Source organism: Tachypleus tridentatus, chromosome 8 (genome assembly GCF_004210375.1).
Source record: "Tachypleus tridentatus isolate NWPU-2018 chromosome 8, ASM421037v1, whole genome shotgun sequence".
Classification (NCBI taxonomy): Eukaryota; Metazoa; Arthropoda; class Merostomata; order Xiphosura; family Limulidae; genus Tachypleus; species Tachypleus tridentatus.
This window is the reverse complement of record NC_134832.1, coordinates 33,004,866-33,023,549: the sequence shown is the minus strand read 5'-3', so window position 1 is coordinate 33,023,549 and position 18,684 is coordinate 33,004,866. Positions and strand designations below refer to the sequence as shown.

At 35.7% G+C, this 18,684-nt stretch overlaps 1 protein-coding gene across 4 annotated transcripts in view; it reads right to left on the bottom strand.

Annotated features, from left to right (window-relative positions):
- Window positions 1-18,684, bottom strand: part of LOC143222121 (uncharacterized) — a 42,053-nt gene that overhangs the window by 17,891 nt on the left and 5,478 nt on the right. For all 4 annotated transcript variants that reach the window (XM_076448110.1, XM_076448109.1, XM_076448111.1 and 1 more), the window contains exons 4-5: window positions 7,641-9,613; window positions 7,009-7,148 (exon numbers count right to left, since the gene is read on the bottom strand). In XM_076448110.1, coding sequence (XP_076304225.1) covers window positions 7,009-7,148; window positions 7,641-9,613 — 2,113 coding nt within the window. The remainder of the gene's footprint in view (window positions 1-7,008; window positions 7,149-7,640; window positions 9,614-18,684) is intronic.

The following is an 18,684-nucleotide window of genomic DNA, read 5'->3' as shown; positions in this document are numbered from 1 at the left end:
TGAAACACAAACTTTTGAGCATATGTACTCAGAACAAACATGAAACAAAACAAACTGGAATATAACATGCAACAGAGAGACATAAATAACACAACATTCACCTATTGACTATGCTGCATGTGACTAAAAATGTTTGAAATAAAGTTACAGAATTACATACTGACAATATAAACCAAAACAAACAAGTTAACTAAACAGAATTAGTGCATAAGAAAATTAACATAAAAATATATTATACACAATAAAATTTTCAATTGACACACAGCACTGGAAAACTCTTTTTAGTGCAAAGTTACACAACAAACTGTCTAACTTCTGTCCACTATGGGAAATAAAACCCCAGATTCTAGTGCTCTGTCTGCAAAGTGACCTCTGACCCACCAGGGAACTTCTTTCACAGCAAGTCAATAAATAGATTGTGTGTGTGTGTGTGTGTGTGTGTGTGTGTGTGTGTGTGTGTACACATACACATACTATGGTGCACATTATACAGAGTAAAATACTTTTTACAATAGCAAGAACACTGGGAATGAATTTCAAAATTAATATGTCAGTACAGTATTACAGAATATCAAAAAGTACTATAGCATACACAAATGACACATGCAAGTTTCCATTTCAGAATGCTAACATTTCTGTATAACCTAAGTGCATGCATGCACACACACACACACACAGAAATCAAATACAACAAATAATAATAATTCATTCTATAAACATGAAAAACATACACAACAGTACTTTTCTCACTGTCATAAAACTTATATTTTAAAGACATTTTAAAAATTCAACTCTAGTGAAAAGAGAAAATAAAAGATAAGGGTCATTCCATGTCAAATCATCCAGATTTTGGAAAATTTTCCAGGTGACCCCCTCAGAATGCCTTGAAAAAATTCACATGTGCTCATCTACCCATATAATGAAAAAATACCAAAGATTAGATCAATATCTCTAATAGTTTCTGGATATACAGCCCTGTAAAATTTAATTAATTTTTATTTTTATTTGTGGGGATCACCTGCACCCCCCTTGAGTGATTTGACATGGAATGACCCATAAATATGCTACATTCCAGGAACTTCTATGGGTCAACTTTAAGGTGGTAATTATACCATCTAAAATGGCAGCTGCTTAGTTACTTGCTTAATATATTTTGTAGGTCATTTCAGCAACCCATATCAGATTGCTGTTAGTTAATTCTTCTGTGGTCCTGCAACTACTATGGCATCTCTACTCTCATCTTCCCTCTATTAATCTTCCTCCTAAAACATGAAAATCCACCATCTGTTGCCTTATCTTTCATAGTTATGCTATCGTATACTGCATCACTGCCTAGGAACTGAACACTGATGAAATGAAAGTCAAAGACTCTGCTGCTAGTTCTTCCTGGTATCTTCCACACTAATAATGGCAAGATTATTATTAAGAGCTTGGATGGTAGTTACAGGTGCAACTAAAGTTATTATAGGTGAGTTGGCTATGCTGTTTCTCTTGTATTTTGTTGCCGACACAATCCTGTTTGCCAACTAACTGGAGGTTTTCAGTGATTTTCCTTGATGACTCGGTACATCAATGTTTTGCTGCTGCTTTTTTTTTTTTTTAAACCACAGTACAATCAGAAACATCCTCAGATTTCAATTTTTGATCAGCATTTATTTTTTAAGCCCATAGCCAAGTTTTTGGCAGTCCAAAGGGTCTTTCTTTTCATGCAGCTACTGTATTGAAAAAGTCCAGCAGTAGATGATAAATTAGTTGGCTCCACTGGCTGAGAAGAGGAAGTGATGGTTTAACTTTGTGGCTTTAGGAAAACCAGAGAAGTTGTTGTACAGCTTTTTCAACTTAATCAGCTGATGGGGTAGTGAGGCAGAAAAAAGAACCAAATGTAATGGTTCACATCCATTGGATTTAGAGGGTTAACTCTTAAAGTAAATGGAATGGCTCTTTTTAGACTTTTGGATTTTAAAAATTGCTCTCTATCAGTGCAAATCTGTCCATTAATTACAGCCATTAAAGTTTGAAGCTTTATCTTTTCAGTAAAGGACTGCATCCAAGCAGATTATTTTGTCAAACACTGGCTTGTCATTTTCTGATTCATCAGAAACAACTGCAGAAGGTTTGCTATTATCTTCTTGTACTGGGTTGAAGTTTTCACACCACCATTTGTAACTTCATCCTGTCTGTTCCTTGCTTTCTAGTCTAGTAGTGTGTCAGAGGATTCACCACCCACAATTTCTGTTCCTTGACATGTTCTATATAGTTTCACATGGGAAAATATTGCTGCATTTTATGATTTCAAAACCACAATTTCACACAAGCTAACATCCAGCACAGCCAGATATAAGCATATTCACTGTTAATGTATACAAAACCCATACCCATCTCTGTAAATGAGTCTCTTACACAACCTTATCAAGCCATTTCTTCCAACTTCCTGACCTTCTGTTTACTTGGGATTTAGACATTTGATCCCTGTTACCTTGAAAAGAACTGTTTTATCACTTTACCTAGCTACCTATTTAATCACTTTGGATCATTTTATTTAAAGGTAGTCTACTTCTAGTTCTCTCACATCCAAAATGTTAGTCCATTTGACCCGCTCTTGAACATTCTTTTCAGTTTTTCATTAGTCAAACTATTTAAATTTAAAACTACTCACTTCTACACTGATGCACTTGGTTCTCTTTCTCTCTCACTACCATCCTGCACTCTTTACAGTAGCAACCAACATCATCACCAGGTGATGTAAACATCTACACACGTTCACTATCTTCATTTCAATAAGACTGCCTTCACCAACCAGCTTCCATGTTAACATCCTTCTCTATGACTTCATGTTTGTTGTAATTTTCACCTGTAGTCTTCTAACCAATCAGTCTTTCAACTCATTTGTGGTTAAAATTCCCATACAAACCACCCTTTTAATTCTTTTATACATAAACTGTTAACATGGTGAAGAGAGACAAGTTTTTGATTTTCCCAGATTATCTTTCAGACCTAAAAGTAATTCTTTGGAAAGTAAAATACTTTAAAAACCTATATTCTTGCTGTGATTGGATTTTCAACCCCTCCCCAATTCTTAACTGCTCAAATTTAAAAGCATTAATCAATCAACCACTCCACATTTTACTGACAAAACTGCAGACAATCTTCAGTCAGTGGGAAATCATTTACGTATACATATACTGGTAGTATTATTTAATTTTCATAACAATACAAGTTTGGAGAACCATTGCTACATTACATAATATACCATAATATGTGCTCTTACAATGCTGTTATCCAACATGTGGTAACACTATTGAGTTCTTTAAAGTTCACAAACCATTTCAATGACACATGATCTACCAGAGAAGTGAAAATGTTTAATAAAACCTACAGTTGCAACTAGTCCTTTCTTTGCTATGCAACAATGGATCTGCCAAAAGTTACCACTCAACTAGCATATGCTACAACTTGCTCTTCTCCATCTTACACTTGTAACTTGCAACAGCATTACTTTTATTTCACCATTGTTATCTGTACCCAGTAGAAACAAAACATCTCAATTCAGACAAGACATCAACAGGGCATCAACCACAACATGTTTCAGTGAGTGAGGTAAGTATATACAGCCTTCAGTCAATCTAACAGAGAATTAAACATTAGTCAATGGAACTCACATTACTACTGTGAAAAAATTTGCCATAAAGTATGCATAATATGATGCAAAGCCAGGAAAACAGATTCCATTCTTATTACTATAGCCAGTACAATCCACCACTGCTTAAATTCCAGTAGGTTCTATGAAAATTGTATCTCTATTTCTTGTATGTCAGAGAATTTTACAAATTTTTTATGAGAGAACATTTCCCTAAATTAAACTGAAATCTTGTAATCAGATATTCATTTCACCTGCACAATCAACTAAATGCTAAAATGTTGTCTATTAAGTATTTCCTACTGTAAATTCCATCAGAAGTCTTGAACTTCTTTCAAGTCTGTGTTTTTCTGTGTTCTTCTATCTAGTAACTTTTCTTCTAAACCATAAAATTACTTCTCACACTTTATTCACTTTACATTAACTATAAATAACTCATAATCTACATTAACCAATAGTATTTAAACTTTGCCTATAAATACTTTCAAAGCTAAGTTTCATTAGCAGTTTTTCAAATCACATTCTTTGATGTAATAATAGGGTGATGTGGTATTCTGAGATTGCTCTGATTTTGATAACAAGCAGGTTCCACATAATAACAGGAGGATCACCAAATACTGTATTGCAAAGTTGGTGTCTGATGTTCTCTGCTTTACACTGAGAACATTTTATACAAAAAAAAAGACTGGACGTATATTTCTACACCACTACAATTCTAAACAAGTGTAAAGGTACATCCATAATGGATGCAAGTGGTGTGGATAAAATTCTTAAAAATCACTGCAGTAATTGGAAACTCCTAAAACAGTTACAGGTGGTGCTACCTGGAGAAGTTCACTGTTTGTTTGTCGGTTTTGAATTTTGTACAAAGCTACATGAGGACTATCTGCACTAGCCATCCCTGATTTAACAGTGTAAGACTAGAGGGAAGGCAACTAGTCATTGCCACCCTCCACCAACTTTTGGGCTATTCTTTTACCAATGTTCCCCATAGCTAAAAAGACAAGCATGTTTGGTGTGAGGAAGATTTAAACCAATGACCCTCAGATTGGGAGTCAATCTCCTTAACCACTTGGCCATGCCAAGCAAGTTTACTGCACTGCTGAAATAAAATCTGTTTCTATTTTGTGTTTACTGGCATGCAGTTCAAATTAAATTGACCAACCTGAAATAAGGGTAACAACCTTGATACAGCTGTAAACAAAGCTTATGAATCACAGTTAATAAAAAATTGACGTACAAAGTAATGTCTCCCACAAATTAAGTACACACAAAGTTCTTTCCAAAAAAGATTAATGCCAGGCTAATATCACAGACATTTTTGAAGTTTTTGGTGAGTAAAAGATGTCTGTTTCTGTTTTATGATAAACACTGGGACACTGGGACACTTTAAATGGGATTTTAAACTTGCACTTAAACTGAAAAACAAACATTTATATCAGGTATAACATCATGAATACTTGTGCTTAATTACTGTGCTTAGCAATATTAATATAATTTTAAATAATAACAGCTAACAAACAAGAAAGAAGCAGAGAATGAATCTGTAAAGAATAAAACTTAAAAAAATTGAGACTGCATTATATTAATTCAGTAACTAAACTCCAGTATATAAAATTTAAGCTTGTACTATAAATATACATAATCACAATGAAGCATAAGGACCAGACTGTGTGATTATTTCTACTATTTTATATTAGTTTCAGTTCATGGCTGTTGGTGTTGTCACATATTACAATTTCAAATAGCCTGAAACTGAATTAAATCATAATTTGGACTAAGTTAAATAAATTTCAATACGTATCCAGTTCATGACACTTGGCAACAAGATTGATACATTTTTTTCAATACAAATATATTTAAAATACAAACAATATTGAGTTATAATAATGGTTATTATAAACAATGGTCTATGTACAAAATGTTTACAAACTTGCAAACAAAATTGAGTCTTCTTTCTGGTCAGATGTTTCCTTGATGTCTTATCAAGGGTTCACAATGAGTGAGTTAATTTCAAGTTGATGTAGGTACAATTCACTTAACATGGAGCTTACTCACTCTGCATTTTTTGCTAATAATACTCAAGTTTTTCACTGATGAAGTTATGTAATGTCTTCATAACAATACTAATGTTTGATATGAATCCACTGAAATTAAATGGTTTGTAATGTTCAAAATTTATAAATGTTTATGATTAAATATTTGAAGCTCCCAGTTAATAAACATTAATCATAGTTATAGCTTCCAAGGCTTATAGTACACCAACTGTTTCTTAGTTTCTTCGTGTTGGTTACATTTACAGGTGTGAGGAAAGTTTCTAGAAATTTCAGCCTGCACAACAATATTGATGATATACTAGTGTTTACACACACACATATATTGTAGATTACTACACTCGAGAATCTTCAACACCTTCAGTAAATAGGTGGAAATTGTGCAATACAGATTTAATGTACAAGTTATGTACTTTTCTAAATACAGGTTTAACTTCAACAAACTTCAATACTAAAATAGGTACATATCAGTAAATCCATCACAATGTGGATGCAGCTTAAGCATGCCCATAATCAGAGAGAAAAGGATAATCAGTTACTACTTTAGTTACTTTGTTTAATTACCTGAAGTATTTGATATTTTTTCCTTCCTGGAGAAAGAGTCTAGAGTTGAATCTATAAGAAATCTTTAGCATATTCTTTGGTTTTATTGTACAATATTCTCAATCTGACTATAAATGAAAGTATGTAGCATAATACATACAAATAAGACAAAAATTCATCTAAGCTTATCGATGCATTTCCCATGAGACAAAACTTAAAATGAAAGCAAAACTGACAATTCTCTGCACAAAAAACAACATATTATACACTATTAAATAGAAAAAAAACAAAAAACAGCAACTTGGCTTTTTATCAGTTATAAGTAATATACTATTGAATTTCAGAGAGACTTTCAGTAATTTCTGAAGAGGATGTGACAGGTAGGTAGAAGGGTATAACCATGTATTTTATGGCTCTGTAACTAAATAAGATTGAAGGCTATATAAGTTATGCTTTGCATGAGCAGTGAGGATGATACAATGAGTAAGTTACATAAATTTGTTCTTTTTGAATGAGTGGTAAATAAATTAGAGAAAATGTCATAAATCACCTACTAGGGGAAATTCAGGATTTTTTTCAATATTGCATTATAAAATTAAGAACTGAAAACTTATATACTATTAACATATAGCTTATTAGCTACATTTTTATGCTATACCTACTGATATACCATAAAGCAATAGCAGCAAGTGTTTAATATATATATTTTTATGTACACACACATATAAATGGTTACTCTTAATTCTAACCAGTACTAATGACTACAACACTGACCTGAAGCATTCGAGCTAGGTGCTCATCTTCTTCCATCTGACTGACCTGGGCTACAGGATCAGGAGAAACAACAAACACTTCATGGTCTTGGTCCTCACTAGGTGGCGTTACGTCACTACTACTTGGTGTACTAGTTGTATCTTATAGATGCAAGGAGTAGTTATATGAAATTTAGATACTTGAAATATATATATATATATATATATATATATATATACACACACACACATGCACATTTACAGTGCATATACATGACATATGTCTTAAACAGTTAGTATTACATCTAAGTCTCACTTCCATGCATACAGATCTTTCAGTTTGGACTATTGCAAAAAGGAGTAACTGTATAATAAAACTTATAAAGTTAAATGTTTGAAACACCTAATATGTAATTTAGTAAACAGTCATAATATTAATCAGAATTGTTTTTTTTTAATCTCAAGTGGACGTTAGGGTGATTCACAAATCATCTCCTTCTTTCAACACTATTCCTGAACTTTGAACTCAAGTTTCGAACAAAGGTGCCAAAGTTACACAACAAGAATGAACCTATACCATTTATTAGTAGTTTTATACATAGTAGACAGCTAAAGAAAGTATTACTAAAATTACTGTACTAAAATTATACATACCACTATCAACTGAACGCCAATCATAACCAACCTGAATGTTGGCAGAAAAATTTCTATCAAAACTAGAACTCTCATTAGATATGACCACAATATCTTCATCACTACTTTGGTCCTCTGTTTGAATGTCCTCGTCAGTTCTTGACTGAACAGCAACTCTAGCCGTTGCTGTTGGAGATACATTTACAACAACTGAAATATTCATTTGGTCTGATACATCTCTACCTTCACTTTCAGATTGTGAGCTGGAAGAAAGAGGAGTACAATATTCATCTTCATTTTCTGACTGTGCATCACATAAATCAGAATTAAGACTAGCTTGTTGTGATATTTCTGGGATTTGTTGACAAACAGATGTTGAAGATCCAGGCTGACTCTCATCTACCGACATTTCCTGATGCACACCAAATGTGGCTCTCTGACCCATGTGCCTAGAACTTTGACTTCTGTCAAGTGTTTCTCTTGATCTATTATTGCCATACTGTAGCCTACTGAATGAATGTAATCTTTGTGACTGTTTATCATGTATTCTATCTCCATTACTGTTCTTATATGCGTTTTCGTCGACTCTACAAAAATTAAACACTTCCTCCCTTTGTTTCACATTATTAGAAAAATGCTGCTGTTCAGGCAATGCAGAAAACTTCTGGAATTGTCTACTAGATTTTGCAAAATGGTTTGATGGAAGGACTCTCTGTTCTCTCTCTCTCACTGAAGGTGTTACTTGATAATTTGTTGCCGTAGGACTATTTACAGAGATCCATGATCCATGTGCTTCAACACCTGTCATATTATTCTTACCTTGTGACTCTAAGTTTTGACTGGTATCACAGAATAACAGTCCAGAAGTACTCTCCCCTGCACCTTCATGATTAGTTTCTGAATCTAAGTTTTGTGTTATCCAAGTATGTTCTTTGCTTTCTCTATATTCCTGTTTTATAGAAGACGATCTACATGTACCTTGTTGCTGTGATGGCAATGAATGGGAACTTTCTACTGATGATGAAATATTATTTAATATTTCATCACTGTCACTATTGTCATAGTTTTTTTTCCCATTCTGATATTTCATGAAAGGAGACATGAGTGGTCTTAAAATATTGCTTTGAAAATTATTCCATGAAGAAGAAATTGCTGATGCACATAGTTGAAGAGCACTTCCCTCATTCATACTAGACTGATGATTACTTATAGAGTTTTCACACTTTTTCACTACAGAAGAATTAGCATCAGGACAGTTAGTGAAACTTCTAGCTGGCTGATCCTTCTGGTCATTGGATTTATTTGAAAATTTTTCAGATCGAAAAACAAAATTAGATTTTTTCTTTATCTTTGTAGATCCAGATGAATTTTTATCAACTTTACTACCACAAATGGAATTTTCACTGTTGAGAGATGATAGAATCCCAAAATTTCTGTAATTACACGAGTTCCAAGTATTGTTCTCATGAGAAGTTCCAGATGGTACAGATGTGTTCTCTTGCCAACTACTTCTTGGAACTTTACAATGTTGATGAAGATTCTGAGCATTTGGTTGTAAGGTATTTTTTAAATGACTACCTAAGCAGTAATAACTACTAGATGAACTGGAATATGCAGAAGAGGAATTAGAAGATTGTGCATTAGACCAGCTGTTACTTCTATATAATGGCAGTGTTCCATGTAAAGGTACACCTGTAGATACTTCAGTGTTATCTGTGGTTTCAGAAGATTTATTGTTCTCAACTACATGATGTTCACCCAGCTGAGGTAAAGTACCAAAGAACAAGACATTTCTTTTTTTTGATTTTGGTCCTTTTTCATAGCTGGAACACTTGAATGGAAATACACTTGAATTTTGTCCTTCTACCTGCATAGCTGTATCAGTAGATTTAATAGAGCTACTAACAGATTCTACTTTGTGATTCAGACAAGTTCTTTTAGGTTTCATTTCTTGTTGTTCTTGTTTTCTTCTTTTGTAGCTAAATAAAAGTGGGCTAAAAAACAAACAAAGAAACAAAATTAAAACTTAACATTCTTTAAGAGCTACAAGTACTTCTATAATTTCAAATAAATACTGGTATGTATTTTAGAGAAAATTAATACTGACAGAGTTAAGTGAACAAAATCAAAAAGAAGGACTGTTTTAAAAACAGCAAATCAAAACCTTTGACTAATTATATTAGTTTGTTATAACCAAAAACAAGCCCAAACTAAAGTAAATTAAAATTGATTGATTTAGTGTTTTATGGCACAAAGCAGCGAGGCTATCTGCACCAGACATTTGGTAAAAATGTAAAAAAAAAATAAATAAATGTAGTAATAGACATAAATGGAAATGAAGGTAAAACAAAAAAGGATAAAACCAATGTTGACACCTAGTCTACAATGTTAAGATAGAAGGCAGAGTATAAGAAGTTGTAAGGTATTTACTCTAGCAAAAAGGTAATGATCATAACCCACCAGGAAGACTAACAGGTAAGTTCAAGAACCACCGTCAATCACCTGAAGTTGGCCTTTCCAGTCCTGGTTCTGGGATATGTGTCATAACAACCAGTATCAAAATGTAAAAGAATAGAAGTTTTAAAAGATACATTGCAAAATTGTAACAATGAGTAGCCAAATGTCCAGTAAAAAGATAAAGTCAAGTAAATGGAGTAAAATTTGTAAAAGTAAATGAAGGTAAAAACAAAACAGCAATTAAAACAGAAAATGGTGTAAAAATCAATGGTGACATCCAGTCTTCAAAGTTGTAAAATATTTACTCTAGCAAAATGGTAAAGATCATAACCCGCCAGGAAGACTAACAGGTAAGTTCAAGAACCACCATCAATCACCTAAAGTTGGCCTTTCCAGTCCTGGTTCCGGGTTATGTGTCATAGCATCTATTATCAAAATGTAAAAGAATAAAAGTTTTAAAAGACACTCGGCAAAATCGTAATAATGAGTAACCAAATGTCCAGTAAAAAGATAAAAATCAAGTAAATGGAGTAAAATTTGTAAAAGTAATTGAAGATAAAAGCAAAACGGCAATTAAAACAGAAAATGGCGTAAAAACCAATGTTGACATCCAGTCAACAAAGTTGTAAAGGACTACCTGTAGCAGAATGGTAATGATCATAACCCGCCAGGAAGACTAACAGGTAAGTATAAAAACCACCGTCAGTCACCTGAAGTTGGTCTTTCCAGTCCTGGTTCTGGGTTATGAGTCAATATGGCCAGTACTAAAAAGTAAAGTAGTGAAAGTGTGAAATGACATGCAGCAAAAGTATATATATATATATATATAATAACTACTCGCCAGGACGACTAACGAGTAGTTCAAACTGATAGTTCAAACAGTAGCGTTAGTCACCTGAAGTTGGCCTTTCCAGTCCTGGTGTCGAAGTTATTTAATGTTCTGGCCATTGTCCAATGTCAAATTGAATGAGAGAGATTAAAACTGTAAAAAAGGAACCACAATTAAAAGGTGTAATGAATAAATATGCAACACTTAAATAAGATTAAAAGATTAATGGCCATTAAAAAATTAAAAACATTATCAAGGTGGACAGAGTCACCATCACCAATAACTCTGTCCAATGTTACAGACTGACCCTGGGAAAAAATATGTTTAAAATATTGCCGTCATTGAGAATTGTAACAATGGCAAGAAAGTAAAACGTGGCTGATAGTGATTTGAGTGTTACACAAACTACACATTGGTGCATCAGTTCCAGATAAAAGAAAATGATGAGTTAAAAACTGTGACCAATCGCGTAGCCTAGTGAGAACAACTTCCTCCTTCCGAACTTTACGGAAGCTAGATGGCCAAAGTCCAATTTTGGGTTTGATTTGAAAAAGTTTGTTGTCGCATTGCTCACTCCAAGTGGACTGCCAGCTGGCACGGAGCCGAGCCTTGAAGACAACACCATAGTCCATGTACGGAATAGGCATAGGAGTGATGGTGCTGAAGCAGACATATTTAGCTGCCATGTCTGCAAGCTCGTTCCCGTGAATACCAACATGGCCTGGTATCCAGAAAAACTGGATTGAAGTAGCTACTAATGAGAAATGGGCCAGTCGGTTTGAATATCAGCGAGAATAGGATGTGAGCTAACGTGTAGCGATTCCAAGGCAAGTATAGAACTAAGCGAATCAGTATAAATAGTGCAGTTGGAGTACTGCTCAGCTGCAATATGATCCAGGGCAAGAGATATGGCATACAGTTCAGCAGTGAACACAGAAGCTGTAGAAGGGATTCTGCACGCAACTACTGACCCATAGCAAACCATAGCAGAGCCCACTGAATTACCTGATTTGGAACCATCTGTATAAATGGGAACTGAATGATTGTTTGAAAGATATTCATTGAATAAAAGACGGTACTTCCAATCTGGAGTATCTGCCTTTTTTAGGTGACTGAAAGAAAGGTCACATTTGGGAACTGTAATAAGCCATGGTGGGATGGACCGACCTGTGGAATCTACAATGTTATCCAAGGACAGACCCAATTCATCCAATTGCACCCGGATGCAAAGGTCAAACGGAGCAATGACAGATCATCTGTTCTGAAAAAGTACTGCCCACCGAAGAAGGAAAACACATTTCCAGGTGGGATGCTTTGGTAAGGAATGAAGTTTCAAAGTATATTGTAAAGATAGTTGCAAACGGCGAAGGTGTAGAGAAGGTTCATGAGATTCAATGTATATACTTTGAACTGGAGAGGTACGGAAAGCCCCAGTGCAGAGTCGAAGTCCTTGGTGATGAATGGGGTCCAGCATCTTTAAGGCCGAGGATCTGGCAGAGCCATAGACCATTGATCCATAATTGAGTTTCGATCTAATAAAAGCACGATATACCTTTAACATTGAACAGCGATCTGCCCCCCAACTGGTAGAAGAGAGAACACGGAGGATGTTCAGTGGTCTTGTGCATTTGACCTGAAGCTGCTTTAAGTGTGGTATAAAGGTCAGTTTACAATCAAAGATAAGCTCCAAGAACTTGGTCTCCGGGACCACTGGCAGCAAGACTTCACCGATATGAAGTTCAGGATCAGGGTGAATACCCCGTCGACAGCAAAAGTGCATGCACACAGTTTTGGAGAGAGAGAAATTAAAGCCGTTCACCAGAGTCCACTTCCGTACACAATTGAGGGCAGTTTGTAGTTGCCGCTCAATATATCTCATGTTTGATGACTGACATGAGATGTGAAAGTCGTCGACATACAGCCCATTCGCAACAGTGAGAGGGAGTTGTTCAGTGATGGCATTTATCTTTATACTGAAGAGTGTAACACTCAGTACACAGCCTTGAGGGACTCCAAGTTCCTGTACAAAAGAACGGGAAAGTGTCGAACCCACACGAACTTGGAATCTCCTGTCCATTAAAAATTTTTAATAAACATGGGTAGATGGCCACGTAACCCATATGTATGGAGGTCTCACAAAATGCCATACCTCCATGTTGTGTCGTAAGCCTTCTCTACGTCAAAGAATATTGATACAAGATGTTGGCGGTTGAGAAAGGCTTCTCTGATAGATGTTTCAAGACGAATTAGGTGGTCTGTGGTGGAGTGCTGTCGACGGAACCCACACTGGGTGGGCGAGAGGAGGTTGTTTGATTCAAGGAACCAAACAAGATGAGCATTAACCATCCTTTCTAATGTCTTACAGAGATAGCTCGTCAAAGCAATTGGACGGTAGTTTGAAGGAATCTTGGGATCTTTCCCTGGCATAGAGAAAGGTAAAATAATAGCCTGGTGCCAGGCATCAGGAAAAACATTCTCCTGTCAGATCTGGTTGAAAACAATCAGAAGGACATCAAGAAAAGCAGGAGATAGATGGTGCAGCATGTCATAATGAATATCATCAGGTCCAACAGACGTACTGGCAGACCGATGAAGGGCCATTTTTAGTTCCACCAGGGTAAAGGGACAATTATAGTCAAAGAAACAGTCAGTTCGAAAGGAAAGAGGTGATCGCTCTGCCCGAGCCTTGATGGCCAGGAAGGTGGAGGAACAAGCAAAAGTGCTAGATACCTGGCAAAAACTTTCACCTAGAGTGTTAGCGATGTTCCGAACATCAGTCACCTCCTGACCATCAGAGAGTAAGATTGAGAGGGGGACAGAATTGTAGTGCCCATTAACCTTTCAAATCCTGTCCCATATGACCTTGGAACTGGTGGTAGAAGATATGCTGGTTGTGAACTTAATCCAAGATTCCTTCTGGCTTTGACGTCTTACCCACCTAGCATGTGCACGGGCCTGTTGGAAAGCAACCCGGTTTGAAAGTGTGGGATATCTACAAAAAGTATCCCAGGCCCGCTTTTGAGCCTTCCGTGCTAAGTGGCAAGCAGGATTCCACCACGGACGAGGATATCGTGGAAAACATGTCGAGGTTTAGGAATACACTGAGCAGCTGCATGTGTAATACAGTCAGTTACTGCTGCTACACAGTCGTCTATTGATGGCTGATTTACGATGGCAGGATCTAGTTCTGCGAGAGCAGTGAAAGTGGACCAGTCTGCCTGATCCAGCTTCCACCGGGGCACCCGGGTAGGGTGGCATCGACCACGCCAGTCTCTCTCAAAAGGATCGGAAAATAATCACTGCCTAGTGGATTACTGTCAACCCTCCATGAAAAATGGGAGAATAATGAAGGGGAGCAAACTGAGAGATCAATAGCGGTAAAGGACTGACTAGGTGCATGAAAGTAAGTGGAAGAACCAGTATTGAAAAGAGAAAGATTGTGATCAAAGAGCATCCACTCTACAGATCGGCCCCTCCCATCAATAATAGCACTTCCCCAGAGGGGATGATGTCCATTAAAATCCCCTAGGATTAGAAATGGAGATGGCAACTGTTCAACGAGAGCATCAAGATCTGATTGATCATATGTCTCTCCAGGGGACAGGTACAGAGAACAAAGAGTGATGGTATGACCCAAGGAAACACGGATGACTACAGCATCCAAGGGTGTGTTGAGTGACAAAGACAGGGTGGGCACGTGCTGATCAACCTACAGTGCCACCCCTCCATGTACTCGACCATCACACAACCTGTCATTTCTGTACAGAGAAAACTGCTGAATGGAGACAGTATCAGCAGTTTTGAGAAATGTTTCTTGTAAAGAAAGACAAACAGGATGGTAGGAAGCAATCAGCGTTTTGATGTCATCCAGATTAGAATGTAAACCTCGACAGTTCCATTGTATCAAGGTGGCCATTTTTAAGAACGGGTAGGTGAAGTGGCTGGAGAACCCTTCGATTTACGACCACGTCTTTTTTCTTTACTGTCTTTAGAGGGAGGAGGTCTATCAACCTCCATGGATCCTGCTCTGGGTCGGGTGGACAGGTTTTTGTTATTGGAAGGGGAATCCAGTGACTGAGGATGCGAACGAATAATTGTTTTGTCTCTTGTGGTGGGAGAAAAAGATGTATCAGAAGAAATGCCTGTATTTGAAACTGAAGGACGTGGATCTTGAGGTTTGTTGGAAGGTATGGGAGGAACAGAGATGGGTGTGGAAGTCGATTCATCAACCTTTTTAACCACGGAGGTCAAAAGGCTTTTCATTTGTTTTGAAAACGATTCTCTTGGAGGCACAGAGAGATCTGTCTGCACTCCCACTGTAGTTGTGGAATGAAGTGCAGCAGCATATGTCCAAGATGGAGTTGTGGACAGCAATTTCCGAGCCTCAGGATAACTAATGTTACGTGTCGTTTTCAAACGCTGCACCTCTTTTTCCTCCAACCATTTTGGGCAAGAATGAAAGTAAGAGGGGTGAGAACCATTGCAGTTTACGCAATATGGATTCATGTCACAGTCATAGGCACCATGGTCCTTGTCTTAACAACAAGCACATGTCAGGGAACCACGACAAGATGTCTTTGAGTGGCCGAATCTCTGACATTGGAAACATTGAAGAGGGTTTGGTATGTATGGCCGAACCCTGCAAATGAAATAACCTGCCTTGATGGTGGCAGGTGCACGTGGTGAAGTAAATGTTAAAACGAGGGTATTTGTTGGCAGTGTAACTCCATCTTTACGAGTGGAGATGCGCCTCACTGCAGAAACTCCTTGAGTGGAGAGACCAGCGAGAATCTCCGACTCGGGAACGTTCTTCAAATCCCTTTCAACAATATCTCCTCGTGAAGAATTCAAGGTAGCATGGGGTGTAACCTCATTAGGTATATCCCCAATTGCCTTTGAATTCAAGAGGAGTTCACTGTGTTGGGATGTGGATGTTTCAACCAATATGTCACCAGAACGAAGTTTCTTTACTGACTTTGGAGAGCCAGCAAGTCCCTCTAGTCCCTTTTGAATAAAAAAAGGGGACATTTGCCCTAAAGGTTTTTCCAAAAGAGAATGTAATATAAGAAAATGAGGTATGTGTGTTACTGATGTTGAAGATTGCTGTTCTGAGTATTCAAGACATGGTCGCTTACCCATTGACTGTTTTTTTACAATTTTATTTAAATTTTTTGGAGGATCCATAGGAAAAAGGAAAATTTCGGTACCCACTGACCCCACCCACCATGGAGCCCTACGAGGGGACGCACTACAAAGTCATGCAAGGACAATGCAGCAACGCCAGGGTTTCGTGAGCACTATACCCAAACACCAGCATCAGGCACAATGTCCACAACACCTGTTGAGAACTTCCAACACTGGTACTTGGTTGACTCTAGCCCAAGTGGATCAGCCGACTGATCCAAGGGGGGTCACCCAAAGGCCGCCCATCTACAGAAATTCGAGGCCAAAGTGGTGTGTTAGGGTTGGACCCCTCAACCACCAGGATCCTCTCCTCCCTTTCACGGGTCGCCACGCACGGCAAACTCGTGGGTGGATGTTTAGATCCCAGAGAAGGTAACCAGATAGAACAGAACATTCCCTGGGAAGTCCCCTCACCACGTACAGGAATCCACACCGAGGGGTAAATTAAAATATAAAAAACACTGATTGCTGCACTAATTAAAGAGATCCTAGGGTACAAACAATAATGAGGGATATAAAATGCACCCTAGGTATTGGAGGTGACTGCAGAAATAAGGTATAATACACCATCTGACAGTTTTAACATCCATTCATTAGTCTCATATAAAAAGATAAAATAAAGCAAAAGAGTAGCAATAAAAATAATAGATATAGAAATAAAAATTAGGAGAGCGAGTTGTGGGTGCTCAAGCCCACAATCTTCCACATCTATATCACCCTTCACTGCCTGCAGACAGCTGTGGAAAGGTGACTACTCTCCAAAGTGAAGAAAAAAACAAAATAATTGACAAATAAAAATAAGAATAAGAAAAATAAGGTACAACCATTTGGTGGTAAGTAAGTTGATAAAACAAACTTGCCTCTTGAAGTTAGCATTGTAGACACTCGTTATGGTAAAGACACTAATTTGTAGCCCAGAAAACAAATTATACTAGTATGAAGAGTCCCATTCAGTTATCTAAGTAAACTAGTATAGTCCCCAACAACCATCCATTTATTAAGTCTACTGTAACTATCATGCTCTAAACGAGCCTTTGTGTGAGGCAAGGTGTACACCCACATAAAATAATGCCAAGTTGTTAAATGACCTTATTCATAACTAAATATAGTTATTAAAATTTTTTACAAAATTTCTCTAATTTTTATTTCTTTATCTTTATTTAATACATTCTTATATTTATTAGAGCATTGTTTAATAATTTTATTTAAATCCATTACTATTACATTACCATTAAAAGAGTAAACCATAAAGGGAAAGCAAAATATTTTATTTTATCAAAAATATTTATATTGATATCCTTATCAATTATTTTAATTTCTATGTCTAAATAATGTGCTTCTGTATAAGATATTGAAGTATTTTCAATTTCTAATTCTGTTGGATAAATAGTGTTAGTAACATTATTTATTTCAGGATTGCTTATACTAATTAAATCATCAATACCTGAAAGTTAAGGTAAAAATATCTGGATTTGTGAAGTTTTTCAATAAATCTATTCTCATAATAGTAAAGATATAAATTTACTATTCAAGTAGAATAGTTAGCTCCCACTGGAACTCTTATTACTTGTTTAAAAACCTGGTTATTGAAAAATATATACTCATTATACGTACAGAAACTTAATACACCTTTTTGGTGCTAAATTTTCTTTCTTCCAGTTCTATAAAAGGATAACAAAACTGTTAAATCTTTTAATGAAGTTTTGTGAAACCAAATGTTTGAATGTTATTTATTTGTTCAAATTTTTTTAGATATTTTAAAATAGTTTGATTATTTTTTATTATCCAAAAGGTATATATCTTTAATTTTATCAAGGAAAATATTTAATACTTTATTTAATAATACAGCTGGTTGTTTAATAATTATTCTTATGGAATTAGAAATAAACCTAAATTTAACTGGAGATTTACAACATTTGGGAATACCATAAAGAAAAGGTAAATCTACATAAGAACTTTGTTTAGAATAAAGTTTATTATAAGCTTTAATGAAATGATTAATTATTGCATCTTTGGATTGGTTAATAAATTTAAATGTTTGTGCACTATTGATTTCTTTTATTATAATTAATGCATAAAATATTTTACAAATGATACCAATATAACAGTTAGCCTTATCAACAGGAACTATAACATTTTTCTTGCAGTTCTTGAATTTTATTTTTTAACTAATGAAATGATAAATCTATGTAACATTTCTTTAATTTTTTATTTTTTAAGTTCATACAACTTCCATTCCAGAAACCATCTATGTGGATAAGATTTAATATAGTTAAGTTTTAAAATATATTCATCATTTTGTTTTCAACAGATTTTTATAATATTATTTTAATTACATTTTGTGGCTATTCTGTATTTAGATCCTTTTTTGAGTATTTCATGTAAGATGTTATCTTTCATAATTTTCAAATTACCAGTAACAATACATTTATGAAAAGTATCAATACTTAAATTATTTTCACATTGACAAGGTAAGTTATTAAAATAACTTAAATTAGTTAACAAACTTTAATAATTATATAGTAAGAAACCAATTGAAACTTTGTATTTATCACTGGCTTTAAGTTTATACAAGGAAAAGCATTACTTTTTTAT